This window comes from Sebastes fasciatus, chromosome 22 (assembly GCF_043250625.1).
Source record: "Sebastes fasciatus isolate fSebFas1 chromosome 22, fSebFas1.pri, whole genome shotgun sequence".
Lineage (NCBI taxonomy): Eukaryota > Metazoa > Chordata > Actinopteri > Perciformes > Sebastidae > Sebastes > Sebastes fasciatus.
The window spans coordinates 14,308,952-14,332,862 of NC_133816.1; the positions used below are offsets into that span (position 1 = coordinate 14,308,952).

Consider the following 23,911-nt stretch of genomic DNA (forward strand, 5'->3'; position numbering starts at 1 on the left):
TGGCTACACCACAACATCTCTCTTAACACACTTCTATTGGTGTGAAACTTTTTTTTTTCTCCCCCCTTCTTCTTCTTCTTCCCGAAAAAATGTCTCTCCAAAACTGTCAGCACCCCTCCAACCCCAGATGCCATATTTAGGATACAAATGTGAGGAGATGACAACGCTTGTAAAATGGTGCCCGTGAACGAGATTATAATTAACATTTCCCCCAACCTACATCACTCTCACCCTCCCACTTCTTCTTCTCCTTCTCCTTCTTATTCACCCACTCCTGTACAATAAATGGGAAGAAAAGGAGAGAAAAGGGAAAGAAAGGGAGATGGAGGAGAAGGAGGAGGAGGAGAGAGAGAGAGACCAAAAACGGAGGGAGGAGGGAGGGGGAAACGGCGTATGCTTGTATACAACCCCTGATTTCCATTTTTTTTCCCAACTCGTAATGTATTTAATTCAAGTGAAACGTAATCATGACGTGTCGTGTCATTAATCTCCTCGCCGCCTCTCCCGTAAGTACACTGAGTCTCTATACTTTCAACATATATCCTTCCATTTATCTACTTAAGATTTTTGATCCAACACTGTTGTGTTTACATGGACACTTTTATATGCGTGGTGTGCGTGGAAACACCGGTGATGAAACATTTCCAAAATTGTTGAATTTATTGCCTCTTTTTGCTCTCTTTCTGTCTCTCCACGAGAGCAACACTGACGGGATATAATGGCCAATATTAGTTGTTGTCTTTTTATTTTCGCAGTTGTGTTTTGCGCGTAAGAGTGATTGGCATGAAAGCATGTTATGTATGTTACGCATGTACTTTACCCAGCGCGCTCTGGCACTACTTTACGTGTAGTAGTGTGTCATGTATGTAAGCCGGCGTATGTGCGCGCGTGGCCGACATGTAGCCTCCTATAGCCCGTGACATGACAAAAAAAAAAAAAAAAAAAAGAGAATTAAACGCGACTTGGTTGCAAGAGCAAGAAAAGTCACTCGGAGCGGTTAAAAGATGCATTTTGGTTAAATCCGCGTAACTTTAAAACCAAGTTGGCGACTGTTTCAATCCACACGAGGAAAAAGCAGTTGTGAAATTTCGGTTTTATCCCAAAAAAAACAAAAAAAAGTGCCAAAAAGAGGCACAAGTTCTCGGTGCGTAACGGGAGGATTTTCGGATAAACCGCAGACATATTGTCCAACGCGTAAAAAGTGGCGTGTTTAGCAAGTTGATTTGACAAAAAGCAGCAATTTGTGCTCTAGATGCTGTAGATTAGCTTGACTAATTCTTTTGTTGGACACATTCAGAGCATTGTGTGCAGCGCGAGATATATAAACGCCACTTTTTCCTCTTGCGTAAAAGAAAACCCACTGCTCGTCATTTTATAAACGTTATACTTTCACTACTACGATGTTTACAACCCTGTTTTAGTTGTCCTAACATCACCTTCCGAAGCTCCGAAAGTATATAGAATAGCAAAGTGTGGAATGCAACGTTGTAGCAGTGTAGTAACATTCTGGAACGAGAAGAAGTAAATTCTGGAACGAGAAGAAGTAAATTCTGGAATTCTGGATTTTTGGACACGATGTTTATTTTGGGTTCTGTTTTTTTTTTTTGGAGGAGAGATTGGCAGAGACAGGACTCGAGATGAAATCCATGATGGCACTTTCTTCCCCTCCCGTCCTTCTCTCTCTCTCTCCTGCTCGTCTTTTTCCCCTCCCTTAATCTTTTGTATAGAAAATTTAGGAACAAAATGGAGCAGAGGAGAGAGAGAGAGAGACATGACACACGCCACCCTTCGACTTCTCCAAACTATACATGATTTTTAATCGCGTTTTTTTTGGTGTGCTGGACACCATCTGCAAGGGTTATAGGGTTAATCTCATTCTAATGTGTGTGTGTGTGAGTGTGTGAGTGAGGTTGGTGTTTATTAGTGCATTGTTTGTTGATGGTTATTTATTTCATTAATGTGCCTCTAATTGAGATGGCCGCGAGAGAGGAGAGAGGGGAAAAGAGCGACTGAAAATGGTTGCACGTTATTGACGCACATCACAGAAGCGAGGAGGAGGGAAATTCCTCATGAGATAAGGCAGCAGACGTGTCATCTGGGTTGACCAAAAAGACACTCCTGCATGTCGCCGTTTTCTTACATCCAATGGAAAATGTTTAGGGATCCTGAAATGCCCTATTTTTTTTATTTTTTTTTTAAATCCGCCCCAAAATGTCACACTTTGGAGAGCGTGTGTGTGTGTGCGCAGTGGAAGTAGGTTGACATTGCTGGCTTGTCCTATAAACAGGGGATGTTGGTGTGGAGGGAACTCTTTTTTGTTTGTTTTTGCACATATTCTCTCAATCAAATCCTGTCAGTTGAAAGCAGATGTGATACAAATTCAGTACATTCAGTACATGATTTTTGCCCAGTAGAATCACTTTTTGATGCTATAAAATCTTACCCGTGTCCAGTCTTTCACGAAAACTACTAAGATGAGCATCTTTGTAATTTCCCGCAACTAAACCTGAGAAGAATCACCTCTCCGTTTGTAAAAGTAACCCTCCACAGGTACATCTACTTTTTTCATACAAGGTCGCAAAATCACCAGGAACTCGCTGTACTAATGAAATTAGTGATTTTTGCCCACTTTTTGATGCTATAAAATCATATCCAGTCTTTCACAAAAACTACTAAGATGAGCATCTTTGTAATTTTCGCAACTGTGCGCAGTGGAAGTACAGTAGGTTGACATTGCTGACTTGTCCTATAAACAGGGATGTTGGTGTGGAGGGAACTCTTTTTTTGTTTTTGCACATATTCTCTAAATCAAATTACTGTGAGTTGAAAGCAGATGTGATAAAAATTCAGTGCCTTCTTGTTGAAATTAGTGAGTTTTGCCCACTTTCTGATGCTATAAAATCTTGTCCAGTCTTTCAATTCAATTCAATTCAATTCACTTTATTTGTCCCCGAGGGGCAATTGTAGAGGCTCGTAGAGTAGTACAATTAACAACACAAAACAGAACATTTTGAAACATCTTAAAAGTTCAAAATAATGATACTAATATAATACTCAAAATACTTAAAATAGTGCAGTATAAACAGTATATGGTACATGAAATCTACTAAGATGAGCATTTTTTGTATTTTCCCGCAACTAAACCTGAGAAGAATCACCTCTCTGTTGTAAAAGTATCCCTCCACAGGTACATCTATTTTTTTCATACAAGGTGATTTCACGTCGCAAATCGCCAGGAACTCGCTGTACTAATGTCACATTTTGGAGAGCGTGTGTGTGTGTGCGCAGTGGAAGTAGGTTGACATTGCTGGCTTGTCCTATAAACAGGGGATGTTTGTGTGGAAGGAACTCTTTTTTTGTTTTTGCACATATTCTCTAAATCAAAATCCTGTGAGTTGAAAGCAGATGTGATCAAATTCAGTACATTCTTGTTGAAATTAGTGATTTTTGCCCACTTTTGATGCTATAAAATCTTGTCCAGTCTTTCATGAAAACTACTAAGATGAGCATCTTTGTAATTTCCCGTAACTAAACCTGAGAAGAATCACCTCTCCGTTTGTAAAAGTATCCCTCCACAGGTACATCTACTTTTTTCATACAAGGTGATTTTTTGCATCGCAAATCACCAGGAACTCGCTGTACTAATGAAACACTGGCCGCATGTTAAAAAAGAGTCTAATGGTTTTGCCTCATTCAGACCTCAAGTAGTATCCTCCTCCTCCTCCTCCTCCTCCTCCTCCTCCTCCTCCTCCTCCTCCTCCTCCTCCTCCTCCATCAACGCCGCCCTCCTCCCCATCTTTGTACATACTGTACTGTACTTGAGGGGGCACATACACCCCATCCAGGTGGCTCTTATGGGGGGGGGGGGAAGAGATTGTATGCGAGGGAGAAAGAGACGGAGTAAAAAGGGAGAGGAGTGTAGCACCAATCAAGGCTTCTGATTGATATAATTGGGTCATTAGTGCGCTGCGGGAGAGGCACCTGCTTGCCCTCAGTTAGGGAGAAGCTACCGCATTGTGACATTTTGAGACTGTCGAGAGTTGTGCCTGCCTGCTCGGGATTAGTGTGTATTTAGAGCATTACTTAAATAGTTCGCCGCTTGTGCCACTTGTGTTGCGGGCCAGTTTGGAACTCTTGTAATAGAGGTGGACAGGTAGATGGTTTTGCTTTTACCTCTCAACTCCAGTGTTTGTTTGTTTGACTAAAAATCATAATTTTGTCAGCAAAGCGAGCTAAGCGGAAGAGGGGCCCCCGCTGGGATTTAAAACGGCAGGTCGAGTAAAAGATAGAGCTGCAGTCGAGAGGTGGCGAACAGAGGGAGGTTAAAGGTCAGTTAGAGATGCTGGAGGTATTCAGACTGTGTGCAATGACAATTTGACGAGGTCTGAGGAGGTAAGAAGTAAGGCAGTTTTAACCCCTTAAATGTAAATCAGATTTTATTGTATTGTATTGCACAGAGCACGACACACAGTGAAATCTAGCTGTTGCATTTAACCCATCCTAGTATAAGGAGCAGTAGGCAGCTACTACGCAGTGCCCGGAGAGCAGCTTGTGGTCCGGTTCCCAGGAGGGGAACTGGCACCTCTCTAGCTACCAGTTCACAGTCCGTACTTGGTCCGTGAGGGGACTTGAACCTGCGACCCTCCGGTCTTCAAACCAAGTCCCCACAGACTGAACTACTGTTCTTAAAACCCACCTGCCCGCCAGCAGGTTAAGGTTTAGGGTTAGATGATGATCACTAGTGTTTTTGAATGATGGTAAAAGGTTTTATAGTCATCAAAATGCAGCATGTGCCAATTATTTTTTTTACATGCACTTACTTCTGTGAAACTGGAAAACAAACTGAAGCATTTTGATGACTATAAAACCTTTAACCATCATTCAAATCATCATCTAAAGGCTCTGACACACCAAACCGACGGTTTTGCGGTGTGTACCGCACCGTCGGCTTTAGTCTGCATGTGGTGGAGTTTTTTCGGCCGATTCTGCATGTTGAATCAGCAGTGGCGCCCGTCGGTGAGAGAAATAACTCCGATTGGCTGTTCCAGCTTAAACGAATCGGTGCACGAGAAGAGAAAACATGAGGAAAGCGAGCAAACGAGTAAAGTTAAAGAGGAAAAAACACAGAAGGCTCAGGCAGGTGGGCAAGCTCTCTTTTTTTTCATTCGTCATAAAACTACTTTTGCTGCTTTTCCTGTGTACAACCGAGTGCAACCCCAAGAATGCCTTTTAGTACAGTCTGTCCAAAAGCGTGCGTCATATTATCCCCATATTTATGTTATCCCCATATTTAAATGATTATTAGATCTCGCCCCTCTTTATGACGCCCCGCTTTTCACCCTAAAACAGCTATGAGCACATTTGCTTTCACCTTTAAGCTCCCCTAACAGAGAAAGTTACTTTCTAACCTCATATACGTGCCGTCAAGGTGCCCTTGTGCAAGGTGCATCGTCCCCAGTGACGCCAAGAGGTGTCGATTTAAGTATTGACACTGCCATATGCTGTGTACATACAGTATGAAGCAGGGTGTTATTAAGAAATAGAACACATGCTCTGCAAATTTCCCCGGGGTAAATACAGAATCAACTCGTGTTAACGGTTTAAATTTCCCTCTGTAGGTGCTCACATGTCTGATATAGGATGTGATATTCCACAAGGAGGTCACAGTGTAGGGTCAGCAACCCCTGGGGATTGTGGCTAGTCTGTGCACAAGGACACTTCAGAAGAATGGGGGGTGGTTATTGCTGACGAAAAGGGTTTGAAAATGTTTGATTTGATTAGAAAATAAAAACATCACGGAGGTGTTTGTTTCACCTGTGGGATGCTTGATTCCTTTGCTTTCCCTCTCAAACCCCTGCAGGTGATCTTCAGTAAGCCTTTTAGAGAGAACACATCCAGTGATTTGCTTATGACATTTGCATGCTCCCAACCAATTCTTCTTTTAAAAGGCCTCAATCCTGTAATCCTGAATCAGACGCGTCAGTCAGTCGGCGGCGCCTCCTCCGGTTTAGACGCAGCGCGGCCTGCAGGACTCGGAGCGAGAGCCTTCGTTTCTCTGTGATGTTTTTACCAACGTTCGAGATTCACTCGCCGTCGCGTCGCTCCCACTTTGGTGCTCCAAGTGTCCGCTTGCGTCCACCTCCCTCGTCGGAGGAGGATTTCATTCAAGAAAGAGCAGAAGAAGCAACAGCTTGAGAGGAGATGGGAAAGAAAGGAGGTGGGGAAAAAAAGCAGTAGGATGGCGTTAAATGAACACAAGTAGAGCAGGAGAAAGTATCACTTTTTCACTAAATGTTGCAGGTGCATTGATTTGCAATGTGTCATACCTATCGGAAAGGTTAATATATTGCTATTTGAAGGACACTTTTACTTTTTTTCAAGGCAAAAGTAAGCCTATGATGGCAACTTACTTCCATTCTCGGAGCAAAAATCGAAAGTTTCTGCCCCAAAGGAATCCACCAGTCATCAGTATCTTTAGTGGTGGAGGCAGAGTATCCCCGCTTAAGATGAGGGGAGGGCAGAGCGGAGAGCCAGACGAAGTTGGAGCGAAGCAGGGAGCGAAGCAGGGGGGTTCAGGGAAAGGTGAAGTTAAGGAAATGAATACCGTCTGTGGGGAAGTTCGCCACGTGACCACGCGATAAAAACCACAGGACCGAATTATACTACACCGCACAGAGAGGAGAGAGACTCCCTCGCTCTCTTCCTCCCCTCAGTCGCTCATCCTCTCCTTTCATATATTTTTTTTTTTTGTGGTCAGCCCTCTCGTACAGTACGCCCACTTATCCCCGGAGGACACCTCACCTCGCACACTCTTCATCACATGAGAGTTCAAGTAATAGAGCTGGAAGAAAGGTATCACTTGTAGAAGGATTCACTGACACACAGCCTCCAGATACGAGGTTTACTTTACGCCCCGAGGACCAGGCCGCAGACCTTGGAGATGCCTATTTTTAGGTCCGTGGAGGAGGACATGTGCAACAAACACACACAAGATAAGAACACAAAGGTAGCTGGTGTGTATTCACTCTTCAGTATCCCAATCCTAAGGGGTCACAAAAGGGGTCGTGAGAATAAAAAGCATCTTTACTCTACAGAAATTGATGCTTATTTTGCCTGTCTTTCCTCGCATCTTTTATTTTTTTCCTCGTGATATACCGCAGCGCTCCTTAAACTATAAACACTATTAACATGGAACAACCTAAGAGGGGCAAATCGCACTCTTAAGAGCCCGCAGACTTAATTATGCAAACTGTGACGAGTGGTTGCAAGTAGGTATTGTTTGGCTATAAAAGCTAACAAGCCAACAAGGTACAGGCAGTACACAAACGCTCTTAAAAACACAGCCTATAACACACACATATACGTATATCGCACAGGAAATGTAAAGCTGAGCAGGTACTTCCTGCCCACACACACACACACACTCGCTGTTAAAGTGAAAGGTGTTCACACCCTCACATTTACAATTATGATGTGTAGCGTTGTGGCGTGTACAAACATGCGCCAACCGCCTTCACAATAAAACTGTATTTACACAATGACATCAAGAAACCCCCCAAAAATAAACTTGTCTGAACATATTGTGCTCCTACTCCCTCCGCAACTATTTATCACGGATGTGATGCATGACTCAGCAACCCCTACACCCCCACCCCCCCACACACACACACTTTTCCTATACACACACCTTGTGACACAGGAGGAGTTGTCAATGCTGATTTTTCTTCGTCGGGCTAAAAAAAGAAAGTTGACCTCTGTCATAAAAACTAATTTCCCAGCGAAGGTAATTCAGTGCTTTACATCAGTTATCTCAGTGCCCACAAAGTTACTCTGCAATTACAGTAATGACACCATCATGGCAATGCTTAACACAACAAGGATGTGCTTTTAAGCTGTCATTACCGCTCAAATTGCAATGCTGAATGTACACTGCGAATTTCAGGGTCAGAGAAAAAAAAGCGAGGAAGGAAAAATCAGCGAAAGAGCAGTTTTCAATCCATTTGTTTCCCCCCATATTTTTTCATCAAGACTGACTGTATGATTTAGGTGGATCACATTTACACCTGACATCCAAAAAGCAAGTCCATGATGATCTTTTCAAATCAGATTTCTCCTTCCCTTTGCAACGCACGCATCACTTCTTCATGCAATCCTTTAAAACAGTTAAAGCTGCAGTGAGTAGAAATGGAGCAAGTATGATTAAAAACATGTATTTTTTTATAAAACGGTCACTTTATCCTGACAGTAGTGCATGAGACAGGTCCTCTGAAGAAAAAATAATCTGAAAAGAATCATGTGAAATGATGCCTAGTTTGACCGTTTGATCGGAGTTTGCGTGTGATTGACAGCTGCCTCCGTTGAATGAACAGCCAATAGGAACGCTGTCTCTCTGAAATGACCTGTGATTGGCCAAAGTCTCCCATCACGGGCTCGATTTTTTAATCTGATTTTACTTGAATTACAATATGCTGAAAGATTATTATGGAATTTTTGCCTAATGATGCCAAAAATACTCTCGCTTTAACACCTTGTTGAATACCCGCACAATCCATTTGTGTGCAATTTCCGAGTGCAGTCGCATCCAAAATACAAATTTGGACATTGGGAGTGAACTGCATTTGGTGGTAATGCGGACAAATGTCGAGAGGTGGTTTTTACTATAGATGGCTGGTTGTTTCACTGCATTTCTTGGTTCATTAACACCTGGGTTTCATGTGCTTCTGCTCCACCTGATTCCTAATCTGTCTCCGAGTCGCCCTCTTCAATCCATCGCTGCAACCTTATCTCCTTCTCTCCATCTATCCAAATTTTTCCTTATTGGCATGACAGGGCCGGTGGTTGGCGACAGCCACCGTCACGCTGGAACAATGCATTGTGATGGTGATATTCATATGATAATGCCATCAGACTTGCTGCAGATACATTCACCCAGACTCCCTTTTTTCTTTCTGTATCTCTCTCTGTCTGTCTGGATGTGTATTTGTGTGTTGACTTTTCAAATGATTTTTTCTCTTCATGTTATGCCCCAGCCTGCCACTCCACCGCTCTGATTTCTCCCCTATTCTCTGTTCCAGCATGTCTCTCTCTCTTTACCCTATTTTTTTCTTCCCCCCTTTCCCCCTTAACACCACGCTGGCAATCGCATTAAATCATTTTCATTCACATGGCTTCTGACAATGTTTTTTTTTCACGCTGCCCAGTTTGTAACTGCACTGGATGTCTCTCTCTTTCTTTCTCTCTCTGTCTGCCTCCTTTCTCATTTTTTTGCTCTTCGCCATGTTGGCAGGGCCCAATCTACCAGCTGATATCAGCATTCCCTGGCACTCTGCCAACTGGCAACACTGCAGGAGAGAAAGAAAGAGAGAGAGAGGGAGAGAATGAAAGAAAATTAGTGAATAATAGACGGAGGGAGGGAGCGAGAGAATGAGAGGGGGATGGGAGGAGTGTGAAGCGGGGGAAAGAAAGACAGAGGGGAAAGGAAAGAACAATAATGGTGGATTAAGAAAAGACTCAGTGTGTTTGTTGCTGCGCGCGACCGTGTGTGATTATGTGATTGATATGGTGTGATATCCCAGTGAGTCATAGCCGAGCTAAAATGTCAACTGGCTACATGAGAATCTCTTTGTCATCCAGGCTCAGTGACACACACACACACATAAATCCGACTGATCATATAAACACATATGTGCCGCGTGAACACAAATATGGGCGACACACCTGCGAGCACAGATGTTCCATTGTTTTGCCACAATGATTGATGACCTTTTGTTTTGTCGTGGGCGCCTCTGCTGCTTCTCAACTCCGCCAAAACGACGGACGAAAACAGCCGATGTGCATAAATCCGGTGCTAACCGATGCAAAGTGCTGTGCACTCGAAATATTCGGGTGTGTGAGCGTGCCTTGCCAGAATGCTTCTGTGTTCAATATGCTGTATATCACACTTTACATTTCAGCTGACTCTGTTATCTGGGGTGACGGTTTGCAGTATACAGCCAACAGTAGAATCAGCTTACATTACTTAAACAAGTAACCATGACTAAGCAGGGTCAAAGCGCCACACCCAGGCTGTAGATTCAAAAAATATTGTTGTGCTTAAGTGCACGCATACTGTACGTCACTCGGTGTGTGCGTGCATGTGTGTTTATGGTTCTGATTTAAGCAAAAAGCTGCTACTGTATGAGTGCACAGGAAGGGTGTGTGGGGAAGTCAAAACATCACGCGCCCATCCTGTTTGGGACAGTCCATGTCCTGTGGTGGTGCCCTTAACTCCTAAACACACACAGACAGGCAGACACACAGAGAGATACACGCCGATGCACATTCACACTGCGACTAATCATCCCATATGTGCTAACAGTATGCTGTTGTGCATTGTGAACACATGCAGGAGGCAGAAACAGGTGCACACCTGTTACACATTGAAGCGCATGCATACACCTACGCAGACTGAGAGAAGATCAAATGAAGATTTGCCTCGCACTTAACATTTACATGCATTAAAACACATGCAAAACGGTGCTGTAATGAGTGTGCCTTTGTTTCTCTGCTTAGTAGCATTTATGATGGAATACATTCAAATTGTTTTATTTTATCCCGTTTGACAAAAATCTGCCACCTGCGGTTCATCGCTCAATATTTCAAAAAGCATTTACGCCTACATTGACACTAATATTGCTAATTTACTAAAGTGAAGTCTTTAGTTAGATAATAGCTGCAATAATATGCTAAAATGTGTTTTTTAAACAATTTAATGTTCGATTTTTAATTGCAAATAACTCATGCTTAAGTGAAGTTTTTAATTCAGTCATCATGTAGTCATCAGTTTTTGTTTTTTTTCGGCTTGCTTTTGTCCCCAGAAAATTCAAGGAGAAGGCTGCCGCAGAAGTGTGTCCCCCATCAGTCGAGACACTAAAGAATGGCATAACATCACACACACTTCTGGTACAGTAATTCTCTACTGTTTTCATACACATGCATCCACACACACACACACAGACATATGAACCTGTTAGGCAAACTAATACCTTTGATTATGTCTATTTCTTAGCCGTTTTTCCAGATCTGGTCAAGGTCATGTTACAGTTGAAGCTAATTATGCACAACATGCAAATTTAACCTTTCCTCTCGGTTTTTAAAGTTGTAACTCCTCTTAAGTCATCAGCTTCACTCACTATCCGCCTTCTCTCTGTGTTTTGTGCTGATAGAGGATGGATTCTCCGCCAGAGTGTGTGCTGTCTCTTTCTTGTGAGCAGCCCCAGTCTCCCCCAACACTGCCATCCCTGGACCACAGCCCCCAGGCCTCCTCTCCTCACACCCAGCTCTCTCTACCTGACAGCCCCGTTGTCCTGCCCATTCACAGCCCCGAACCTTCCCCTCAGAGCCCGGACACCACGCCTTATTTCCCCCTCTCTCCCTTCCCCCTCCACGAAGACAATAACAACAATCACCACGACGTTGATGAAGACGATGACGAGGAAGGGCTGGACGGAGTTCCTCCGTCCCCAACGCCGGCAGTGGCGCTGTTCCCAGGAGGAGGGGGACAAGAAGCTGGATGCAGCCCTTGTTTGGACTCCTCTCCACCAACCACACCATCAGCGCCACTCCTCGGGTTTGGAGCCCTGGAGCTGGCCCTCTCGTCTGGGCAGAGCGGAAACTGCAGCGACGAGCTAGACCTCCAGCTGTTCCAGAAAGACACTGTTACTAGGGCGATACCTGGAGTGGGAGGGGCCTCACCAGGGCCTGCGCTCAGGTTTCCCTGTCACGTATGCGGAAAGAGATTCCGATTCCAAAGCATTTTGTCGCTTCATGCCCGAGCTCACAGTCTGGACCGAGACCGCAGAGCTTCAGCCCTATACCGGACTGGACACCCCTCAGCAACCCTAAAGCAGCACCTCAAAATCCAACAGAACCACAAAGACTTAATCCAGAATCACCGAAGTCACCCAAACCAGCGTATACTGCCAGGGACTCTCATCCAGCATCTCACAGAAGAAGAGGATGTTGACGGTGAGGTCAAAGGTCTAGATGATTGCCTACAGACGGACCAGAACCCAAACTTTTTACTGGATGACAGCACACCATTGACCCCTCCACTTACAGAGGACCCTGTTTCTGTAACCCCTCCCTATTCTTCTACCATTGGGGAAGGGGCATCCACTCCTATAGCGCCTACGTTTCGCTGCCATGCCTGCAAAGGAAAATTCCGCACGGCTTCGGAGTTGGCGCGCCACGTCCGCATTCTCCACAACCCGTATAAATGCACTCTTTGTCCTTTCTCTGCCAGCCAAGAAGAGAGCCTGGCATCTCACTTGCAGGAGTGCCACCCTTCCCCTGAGGTACCTGCTCTGCCACCAGCCTACAATTCCAGGCTGGTCATCGCAACCCCTGATACTCCTGTGCCCACCCCGACCCATACCCCAGCCCCAGCCCCAGCCCCAGCCCCAGCCCCAAGTACCCCTCAAGTGACGGCAGCAGCTACAGCAGCTGCGTCCCCCACACTGCCAGCATTTCGCTGTGAAACTTGCGGACAGCGGTTTACCCAGTCTTGGTTCCTGAAGGGACACATGCGAAAGCACAAGGACTCATTGGACCATAAGTGCCAGGTATGCGGCCGTGGCTTCAAAGAGCCTTGGTTTCTGAAAAACCACATGAAAGTACATCTCAACAAGCTCGGGCTGAAGGCCGGGCTGGGAACTCTTGGGGGACCAGGAGGTGCAGAGCAGCAAGCCAAAGGCTCTGCTAGTAATCAGTCTCTCAACGCCCTCTATTCAAGCCTCCTTCTGGCCCAGCAAAGAGGTGGTAGAGGCGGACAAGGAAGATCAGAAACTGGAGGCAGAATGGGGTTGGGATCAAGCAAGTCAGCCATCCTCGGCTACCTTGGATTGCCCAGTGATGGCAGTGGGGCCAGCTGCATGGAGAGACTTCAAGCAGTGGCTCAGGTGGCAGAGATGGGAAATGGTGGTGGTGGCGGCATTGGCGGCTCAGGAGTAGGGGACGCAGGAAGAGGAGGGGGTGCAACTAGAGGAGGGGGCACAGGTGAAACTACCGCATCACTTACAGAAGGAGGGGACCAGGCAACTTGGTGGCAGCTGGTGGCTCGCAGCCTTGCAGTAGCTCAGCAGCAGCAGCAGCAGCAGCAGCAGCAGCAGAGGCCTCAGCAGCGAGGCCAGCAGCAAGGCCAGCGAGGCCCAAGTCGGAGCTCGGTGATCACAGACGCTGACCAAGTCAGAGCCTACCTCGGAGGCCTGGATCCAAGAGAAGAATCCGGCGGAGCAGGAGGGCCATGGGAATGCCCAGACTGTGGAAAGCTATTCCGCAGCCTGCAGCAGGTGGTGGTTCATGCTCGTGTTCACACTCAGAGGCCTCTGAAAGTAGGCGGCGGCGAAGAGGAGGGGAGTGGTAGCCGTAGAGGAGCGGGGCTAGGAAGAGGAGGCAGCGGTGAAGTGAGACAGGAATCTCAGCTACACGGTGGTGGATCCCAACAAACAGGAGAAGGGAGGCAGGAATCAAAACTGCACGGTGGTGGATCACAACAAGCAGGAGCAGCTACGGGGTTTCACTCTGTCATCTCAAGCTTCAAAGGTACAATCACATGTGCTTTTTTCTTTTTTTGTGTTGTGTTTGTTTGCTCACATGTAATGCTGTTATTATCACAAGAGTATATTGTTTTCATACTGTTTTTCTGGTGTAAATAGAAGCTCTTGTAGGACCCTTTGCACCCGCTGTTATCTTTACATTTTGCTCCACTTGCAGGAGAAAATGGCCTGACAGCAGTCTCCTCCATACCTTCAGTTCCCACCAGGGAGCGAGTGCGTGGTAGAGGGATAAAAGACTGCCCCTACTGTGGTAAAGCCTTCCGCTCTTCACACCATCTCAAAGTGCACCTGAGAGTTCACACAGGTGAGAAACTGCTGTGAGTTGAACAAACCACATTTACTTTTTTAACCTTTAAAAATCCCTGGAAAGGTTTCATTGAGCATCCTCGCTTTAACAGCACTACCTTTTTTCTTTTTTACACATGCACCCCAGAGAGCTGGCCAGCGCTAATCATAGCCCTCTACTGCAGGCGACCGAGCAGCCCCACTGGTGCAACTCCTGGTTAAATGCCTTGCTTGAGGGTATATTAACAGTAGTTTTTGAGGAAAAATCAAGCCACTCCAGGGATTAAATTTGGTTAAATCATAATAAAAAAGCTCACTTCTCTCACTAGCCAGTTACCTCACCCCCAAAAAGGGTACAGAAAACATTTAGGCATAAAGTATATGCTCACAGATTTCTCCATAATAAAAAAAATTGTTTTTGCCTTTATTCTTTGTGAGATTCACATTCTCTGATCTTGTCTTTGAAGCAAGTGAATCTGTAATTGTACTCATTAAATTTACCTCAAATAATTTCTAAATAATTCTGACTGTAGAACAGACACACAGGGTACTCCAACAGATTATAACAGGCTTTTCCAAGTCTAAAAAAAAAAACCTCATACTGAATTTCTGGTGATAAGTGAGTATGACTTTAATGAAAATTGGGAACTCTCACAGCACTCACTCACACTCTTAATTAATGATCCATATTCATAAGACTTTATCAGCATGAGTCATTGCCATTTTTTTATTATTTGCCTTCTTTGCTTGATGTATTTGATCAAAATTAAGACCCATCTTCCATTTTTTGAGATGCCACCAATCTCCAGCAACCGGGAACTGGAGCACATCCAAGTCTTTCCAGCGAGACGGTGCCCAAAATGCATTCAATGAAATCTATTTAATATTGCCATTATGAAGAATCGTCTATAGCTGACAGGACCCGTCACATCTCAGCTGTATTATTCATGATAGCATACAGCTCTTTTTCTCATGCACTATTGCTTCTCTGTGCCATCAAGTGATTACCACATGGTCAGTAATTTAAGTGAAGGCATAAAATTATAATAATACTCTCTTGATATTACTGTCCTCTTGAGATTATTGCCCCTTGAGACTTCTATCCCTTTTTTTTTTTTTTGCTCCGGCAAGAAAAAAATCAAATTGTTCATACTTTTTGCATGTACATCTGCATTCATCAAATCATTCTCATGAATAAGATCATTTACGGTTTTCATATGTAATACGTTTCCTGCTGTTGATATGCCACCAGCATGATGCCCCCCTCCTCTTTATCTCTCCCAGTAGTGTAATTTTTAATCGGTGATGAAATACTGCCATCTCCCTTTAAAATGCGTAACTACATCTCCGACTCACCACTGTTTAAAGGACCATGCCAGTTATTTTGCAAGTTACTGCTGACCATTTTTTAACTAATGCTCTAGTGTTTTCAGATTAAAATAAAGTTTATGTGATTCGTTGTAAAGGAGCTAAAACATGCAAAATCTGTGGTCCATTTAAGCTTAACCCAGGTTAGGTGTTACTTGTGTGTTCTCCAATACCTTTTCCCCAATCTTGTTTTGTCCATCTTATTTTATTTTAGGTGAGAGACCCTACAAATGTCCCCACTGTGACTATGCGGGTACCCAGTCGGGCTCACTGAAGTACCACCTCCAGCGGCACCACAGGGAGCAGCGCAACGCCTTGTCAGCCTCCTCTAATTCCTCCTCCAGTGGTCTCACCTCCACTATCAACAGTTTGACCTCTGGAACCTCTGGGCTGGCCAAGCAACGCCGATCCCAGCCCAACCACTGCCCGGTCAACCGAGGCCAAACTGACTCCCCAACCCCTCGACCCAGCCAGCAGTCCTGGCTCCTGGGGCTTCCGGACCAGCGGGAGCATCGGAAGGCCTTGGCGGCTCTAAGGGATGTCGATTTGGAGACCCAGTACCGGTATCTGTCTGGGGTGATGGGGGCCCTTTACCAAGGTGGAATGGAAGGAGGCTGGATCAGGGAGTCTCCCCCACCGAAGGCCCCTAAAGTGTCCCGTCGTAAGCCCCTTACTACTAGCCGAATGGTTCAGCCGTCGAACGACAAGGAAGGGCCTGCGCCTTCAACTCAAGGAGCTGGGTTTGAACCCCTGGATCTGTCCCGTCGCCCTTCACCTGGCCTTGAGGATGGAGGCATGACCGTAGGGGAGGGAGTGGGTGTCGGTGGTGTGGATGGCGGAGGGGATAGTTCAACAGGGGTCAAACTGAGCCAGTGTTTGTTCTGCCCTTTCCGTACGTCCTCAGCAGAGCTGATGGTCATGCACCTCCAGGTCAACCACACCAGTAAGTCCAGGCGCAAAAGAGCCCCTTCTACCACCTTGGATGATAACGGAGCCCCGAAGGCCACCAAGCCCCGGACGGATCGCTCTGACCTTGACTCTCTGACAATATGGAGGCATGTGACTGAGGCAGAGTCCCAGGCACCCTTGGGGGAATGGTCCTCAACGCAGGCCAAGACCCTGAACGGGCTCTCTGAGGATACAGAAGACCATCTGGACGACATCCTCGACCACCCAGACGTGGCTTCGGTATCCAAGAATGTGAGAGACGGTCTGGCGGTCAAGGGAAAGATGGAGGTGGATGACGAGGAGCAAGAGGAGGAATTGGAGGAGAATTTGGAGAACAGCAGTCTGGAGGATTCAGAGGACCAGGATCTGAGGATGTCCCTCGCTCTTTCACCAGCCCTGAGCTCCAACCACATGGTGGGAGAGGAGGAAAGAGTCTTAACAGATTAAAAATGCTTTGGGATGACACCATTTAAATTGGAGAGTTTGGTTCAATGTTTTCAACTACATTTTTTGACACCGAATTGAAGAAGGGGCGGGTAGCTTTGCAGAGCGGAACAGAGGATTCCTGACTCCTGAGGTTTTGAAAAGGACAGAGAGAAACATCACAGCTGTTATTTTCCCTCGGACATTATTCGTCTATTTCAGTTCTGACAGCGTGGTCATCCACAACATAAACTTCCTGTACAAAAGAGCATAGATGCATCTTTTCGGGATTTTGTAGGCCACTTTTTCAATTTTTTTTTCCCCAAGCTTCACTCCAAGATGGATGATTTTTAAGGTGATATCCTATGTGATAAATGAAAGAAACATGTATAAGATCTAAAGCATCATTCCTGTATCATTATTCCACACTAATAAGGGATTGTTTATCCCAGACTACTATACTGACCAAGCTGAAGCCAGCTGTGAAGAGAAGCTCTCCTGACTGACCACTGAACAGTTTGAAACCTCAAACTTCCTCCTCAACCAACACAAATATGGAGGAAAGTTGAGTCTAGAAATATTTCAAGCTGTGAGCCTCAGCTAAGCTATTTGGTATTAATTTAAGGCATGAGGTAACTGTTGCAGGCCGCGTGCTTTCCCTCGACTATATATCACTGCCTTGTTTGTCTGAAAAGTGTTTCTACACGATTGTCCTAAAGAAAAACAGAAAGAAACGTTTGTAACATTTTTTTTTTCATTTAGTGCCTGTTCATGTGCGTTGTCGAGAGAGTCTCTGGTATTCCTGCGCATCGAGGCTCTGATAGGTCATTCATTTTATCTGAATATACAGTTTAAAACAATTTAAGTACAGTATATTTGTTAAAAGTGGTTCTAGGGTGTTGTGAATAGTTAAGTTTTAAAAGAAATGTGTGATGTCCTTGACACAGACGGCAGACGTTTGTGGCTCAGCTTGAAAAGAAAACAAAAAAAAGCGTAGGTGATATACTATAATGTATAATTGCGATGAAAAAGGTCAAAGGCTGAGCGATAAAAAAGGGGTCACAGTTCAAAATTCAGTGTTTACAATGGCGCCGAATGCGGGTCGGGTTGCCATGGCAACGTAGATGCGTGGAAAAGAACAAAACTCAGAGCGGGAGTCTATTTGAGGGCTGTAGGGACGTCGCCCGAGGCCCCGAACACAATCAACTGACACACCCTTTTTAAAGAGACTTGGCAAACTGTGTCAAAAACGGAACAATCTCTCCACAGGAGAGAAGATACAAGGTAGAGAATGAAAAAGAAAGCAGTACCTCTGCCAAACAGGACTAAATGTGAGAAACAAACTGTACTCTTGGGGGGGGTATGGTGTCTTTTAGATGAGTAGATTCCCTCTCTTCTTTTTTATAAGAAAAGAAAAGACAATGGTAGGAGTAATTATTAAAAACACTAACAAATGCATAGACATCCCAGTAGAATATGTGTAGCTTTTGTAAAGACAAGAAAAAAAAAGAAGCAGACTTTTGTTTATTTTCATTTCAAGATGCTTACAGAAAAAGGTTATCAATATAGGTAATATTGATTATAATGTTTGTGAGCTAAGACTAGTTGGAATGTCTATACAGAGCACTGTGCAAGGTTTGAGTTCCCAAAGTAGTTTTTATTTTGACTTTATGGATAGACCAAACGTTTTTTCAATGGAAGTTGTCACTTTCTGTTGTCGTTTTTAAATGTGTGAAGCTGTGGTTTCGATAGATTTACCCCATCGACGAGCCAAAACCGGTCAATCAGTGCATGAAATATCCAACCGTTGAACCGGTTGTTAAAGAAAGTTCACATTCAAAGTTGTCTTTGTGTAAACATCTATAAATCAAAACAATCAATCTCTTATCGTGAATTCTTGTGTTTTGAATGGGGGAAAAATATGAATGTGAGACAGTAATATCCCCTCACGCTGGTTAACAACCACTATTTATCTTACTTTTCGATGGGGTATTCTACGATTGCAACCGCACCTTAATGTGCATTAATGTGTTTAAGTTCCTTCTTTAGAGCACCTTATGAGTTTCGTAGTGATAAGTCCCTTAGTGGTGTCTCCTTAACAACTACTGTCAATGCCATCGTGCCTTCTGTTTCAAGCACTTCCTGGTGTATTTTGTAAAACTCACCAAAAGCACTTAGCCTATATCTACACACTCTCTGTCTCTGTCCTTTCTCTTTCCTCTTCTCCTTCATCATCTCCGCTCATTTCCTTAATCTGTTTCTCGTGTCTTTACCTCTTGACCCCTCTCTCTTGGGTGGGGAGCTGTTTCCATACCAGATCTCTCTCTACTGTTCAGGCCTGTTTGGCCTTAAACCAGGTCACTAGGCCTTATTCCAATCTAGCGTGGCTAGACTCTTGAAAGACTACCTAACCTTTAGAAATCATTATAGATGTAGGGTTAGACTACTTTTGGTCTTAATACTAACCCTTTGTAAACCAAAGCCCAAGTCTTAGTCTAATGAATACTATATTTAATCTAATAAAGGTGCCAAAACATGTCCAAGGTGACACTAAAGCTATCAACTTGAGAAAATAATTCACTTCTTTCTTTAACCCATCCTCCCTTCCTTCTCTCATGCTTGCTCTTCCTCCATGTCGCTCTCTCGTCCGTATAAACTGTCTATCTCTATAGCACCGCTTGAAGGTGACGTGTACTATCTGGTATTGAGGCCTTTATTAGATTTTTATTTCAGTTTGTGTGGTGTTTGTTCAATGCCGTTGAGATGGAAAAATGCTCTTCTTATAATGATAATTATTATTGTTTTGGCATTATGGTTAAAAAAAACAAAAACGACAAAAAAACAAAACAAGAGAAATGTGTTGTTGAATGTTGTACAGATAGCACTAGAGATGTTGTGTTTTTTTAAAGAGAGCACAAACCTGAGTGATGGTCCCTTCTACTCCTCCCACCTGGCAGATGGGAATAAAACAGCCTGCCAATCAATCTACATGTCTAATGACAAAAATGTCCTCGGTGATGACAGATTTTAAAAACAAACCCTTATTGTCTAAGTAGCGTTCTTCCCTGGAGATTTATATATAAAAAGGCAGCCTTTGAGTCAAACTCAATTCCCAAATTTCTTGCACAGAAAACAAATCCTCTCTGAAAGACTAAAGCAGCACTTGAGCCAATACTTTTACTCTTTTGAAGGTATAGTTTGATTTCAGAGAAACTTGACCGTTTTGCCTATTTACTAAGAAACACAGGGTACCTTTAATGTGTCCGTAAGCAGTGTGAAAGTATGTTTAACAGCCAGTTAAGCCCACTTTAGCTCATGTACAGTATATCCAACACGTTCTCAGCCCAACTCATCACATACTGACGCTTTGTCACGACCCCATTAGCGTCATGCGTCATGCGTCATGCGTCATGCGTCATGCGTCATGCGTCATGCGTCATGACAACTTAGAAAAAGACAGCGCTCAATAAATGTAGAGCGCTTACTTTGAGCTTTAACGTTGGATGATAGTGTGTCTGGCCTCTCTCTGGTCCAGTTTTCGCTGCGGGGCTGCAGGTTTCCACCCGGCATTGCTGCGTCGCACACACTAGCTATGCCCGCTCCGTCTTCTGCACGGCGTTTGCCTCGTTAACGTTATGGTTCCCTTAAAGCATTGGGTTTAAATCTGAAGTATTGCCAAATAGGCGCTTTCGTTTTTCCACCAAATCCTCCGCCATCGTCTTGTCTCTCGTACCGTGGGCGTGAAATCTGACTCCTGCGACTCTGTGCTGAGACTCCGTACGGAGCAGACACTTTCACTTTGAGTTTGTAGCGTCCGTCGTCCGACTATGTATTGATAACACGGCGCTGATATGTGAAAATGAACTAAATGGGTTTTATTTCTATTTTTAAAAAAAAAGCAAAATGACAGTTTTGGGGGCGGTGGGCAAGTTATGTAATTGGTTTATGCCCAACCACCATGTAACATCGGTAACACCGACTACCGTGGGAAGCCTAACCAGCGCGTCAAACTATGACGCTCCACTACGGTCGAGGTAAACACATGGCTAATGTTAGGTTCAGGCAACAAAACCACTTAGTTAGGTTTAGGAAAAACATCGTGGTTTGGCTTAAAATTGAAAGTGAAAGTGAAACTTAACAGCGGTCTAATGGATGAAAGCCCTGTGTTTGTTGGACTCATCCACCACCCCTGTTGCCCTATGTGTGTTTTTTCGCACTTTAAACTACGTCACCATACCACCCCCACCACTTTCTCTGAGCATTTAATATTGACGTGGATGGGTTTAATGTAATTTGCTGAAAGCCCGGTGCGTCTTATATGGACGCTAAAGGGTGCCCTATGCGTCGGTACCATACGCCGAGGGGCGTGACAAAGCGTCGGTATTTCACGTCCTGGGAATGAGAACGGGTTGGTATATCTTTGGGTTCAGTAAGCTTCTCTAAAAACTGGTGAAATACACCTTTACATTTCTCCAAAGATGGTCTATGTAAACCGCTTTTTCACTTAAAAAAGTCAGATTATATCAAACAGCAGAGGAATATGAAAACTGTTTTGGATAAAATAGTTCCAAACTCTTATGTAATTATCATAATTTTTATGTGTACTTACAAGCTTACAACCTCAGTGATGAAGGTGTATTTCCCTGTTTTTGAGAGGAGCTAAGACATCCATTAATTAAGCAAAGCAAGGGCGAACTCGCTATTAAAACTACCTTCAAAGTTCATAAAAAGACATAATAAAGCATCATCGAGTTTGGTAAAAAGAAATGGCAAAATTCTCTACAAAACAAACTATCCCTTTACATTTGCACTTGTTTTCAGCTGAATACAATTTGGCTCACTCCCTTGTGGTTTTGTGAAAATTGCACCTTATCTCCTGATTGTGAATCAGATAATTTCACCAAAAGCATAATAATTCAGTGGGCTGATCCTACATACAGTATACACTATCTGATGGTTTTGAAGGCATTGTTCATCGTGAAATGACAAATCTCTGCGAGTTGAGGGGGCCATGTTTGGTTTGGGCTCTTGTGTAGTTGACTGCCATTGCAGTGAGGGAAAACTGATCTAACATAGTAGTGACTAATATGACTTTGTGGACAGATAAAAAAAATAAAAAAATAAAACACATTAGAAATAAATAAACACAAACAAAATAACCCGGTCTCTTTTTCATGTCTTTCTACACCCGATGCCATGTTTTAATTTTTAAATACTCAAGATAGTAAACCATATGCTTACATAAAACCCGTCACTACAAAGACGTCTGACAGTATGAATATGTATTTGTTGCTTGTAAAACGTGTTTAGTGTGGAGTCAGACCAGTCTCAAAATGAATGAATGCACACAGAAAGATTCACAAATGTATTTTTTGATTTATATATAAATGACTCCACAGAATGATTTTTCAATGCACACAAAAATAGTTGTATATACAATTGTATATAAATGTACAAAAAAAATCCACATATAAAAAAATAAGGTTCACAAATATGTTTCTGATGCACACACAAATATTTCTTGTTTTGAATACATGCAATAAAAATCCACAAATATATGTATTTACAAGTATTTGCAATTTCATAAAAAATGACGTAAATCATACCCTCGTGGGGACACGCTCATGTGATTGGCTGAAAAGGAGGGCGACATCTGATTGGCTACAGATGATTCCCTGTTGAAAAAATGTCATTTGTGGATCGGGCCATGTCAGGGGGAGTCACAAAAAAACCCACACAAATACAATGAAGTTGTATATAAATGTAACAACATCCAAATATGTTTTTGATGAAAATTGCAAATACTTTTAAATACATACATTTCTGGATTTCTATTACATTTATTTAAAGCAAGAAATATTTGTGTGTGCATCGGAATATACTGTATTCGTGAACCTTATTTTTTTATATGTGGATTATTTGTACATTTATATACAACGATAACTATTTTTGTGTGCATTGAAAAATATTTTTGTGGAGAGAGTCATTTATATATAAATCACAAAATACATTTGTGAATCCAGTGTGCATTCATTCATTTTGAGACTGATCTGACTCCATAGTTTAGGATGCGTCAGTACAATCCACTGTCTGGATCAAGCTGTTTCAAGCAATTTAGAAAAGAGAGCCCTCTTGTGGCTTTGAGTAGAAATGCAGAAAATTAGGGACACCCCATTCCTCTCCTCCAACTTGATCTTGAGGTTATAGAAATTGTTTTAAATGGTGAATAACTCAATTTGAGAATAACAGTAATAAGGAGAGGTTCGGGACCCTCAAGAATATAGTTTGTTACATATATTGTGTGGACATTATGGCAGCCTGTAATGTTAGAAATGTAAGCTTATTAATTATAATTTCATTAGTATTCTACAGTACCGGTTCCCAACCTTTGGCGCAAGTCGGAAAAATGTTGTATAGAAGATTCTTTTTCCCCTCTCTAATCAATCATGTTGTGACCCTTTGTAGAGGGTCCCATCCCTCCGGGTGGCAGCTATGACTCATAAGGTTTAGGTTTGAAACTGTGAACCAGTCAATCTTAGAATGAAGGTTTATACGCTAGCAAAAGATACAGTACATTAGAGGTGGGAAAAAAAGAAATTGATTCATGTACGTATGTATCGCTTTTTTCCGATTTTGAAATTCTTTAATGCCAGAATTGATATATTTGCTTCATTTGAGTCTAAGCGGAGGTAGAAGGAAGTTACCGCTTTTATTGTTGTAGTCTAAGTAATGTGACATCAAATCCGTTCCATATCCGTCAACCAAAACAAACCGAAGGCGAGCCGAAACGAGAAAGTAGAAAACGGCGGAGGGTCTGCGTGGATACGACCTGCATCCTCACATGTTAAATCCAAAGTGGTAAACACTACACATACAGTAAAGTATGGAAACACTTTGGGTTTCACACATTGCAGGAAAAGCAGAGTTAGATATCATGGATATCAACGGCCCCGATGGAGCTGACCGTGGATGTATAAAGAGAAAGGTAAGAGCTGGTGACGGACTTGGAGAAGTTAGTAGAAGTATACACGTGTGACTACGTCCGGTTTTCAAAATAAGGTGTTAACAAAGGGAACTATATACACAATACATATATGGAAATAAGATTGATTGGATCATATTCCCCAGTAGTATAAAACACCACATGTCCCTTATAAATTAAAAAGAAAATAACTCTAATTTTTGAGGGACATGTCTTTATTCTTTTGATTTTGGGTTGGTGGAAAAAAAAAGAAGAAAATCCTGACAATGACTAATATATTTGACTTCAGGACATCTCTGACTACATACAT

At 43.4% G+C, this 23,911-nt stretch overlaps 1 protein-coding gene across 2 annotated transcripts; it reads left to right on the plus strand.

Annotated features, from left to right (window-relative positions):
- The first annotated feature begins 291 nt into the window (after positions 1 to 291).
- On the plus strand, positions 292 to 21,778 carry znf219 (zinc finger protein 219). Of its 2 annotated transcripts, none has more exons than XM_074623770.1 (5): positions 292 to 506; positions 10,857 to 10,941; positions 11,205 to 13,581; positions 13,753 to 13,845; positions 15,463 to 21,778. In XM_074623770.1, exons 3-5 carry the CDS (start codon positions 11,208 to 11,210, stop codon positions 16,641 to 16,643), a joined length of 3,648 nt encoding a protein of 1,215 aa, XP_074479871.1. In that variant the 5' UTR covers positions 292 to 506; positions 10,857 to 10,941; positions 11,205 to 11,207; the 3' UTR covers positions 16,644 to 21,778. The 2 variants fall into 2 exon arrangements, with proteins under 2 accessions (XP_074479871.1, XP_074479870.1); XM_074623769.1 differs by having other exon boundaries at positions 294 to 506; positions 13,753 to 13,899.
- The last annotated feature ends 2,133 nt before the right edge of the window (positions 21,779 to 23,911 follow it).

Bases quoted from the DNA above. Each gene is read 5' to 3' on its own strand.
- znf219 (XM_074623769.1), top strand. From the start codon at position 11,208: ATGGATTCTCCGCCAGAGTGTGTGCTGTCTCTTTCTTGTGAGCAGCCC. The intron at 13,582-13,752 runs GTACAATCACAT...CTCCACTTGCAG, and splicing joins TGTCATCTCAAGCTTCAAAG to GAGAAAATGGCCTGACAGCA. The intron at 13,900-15,462 runs GTGAGAAACTGC...ATTTTATTTTAG, and splicing joins GCACCTGAGAGTTCACACAG to GTGAGAGACCCTACAAATGT.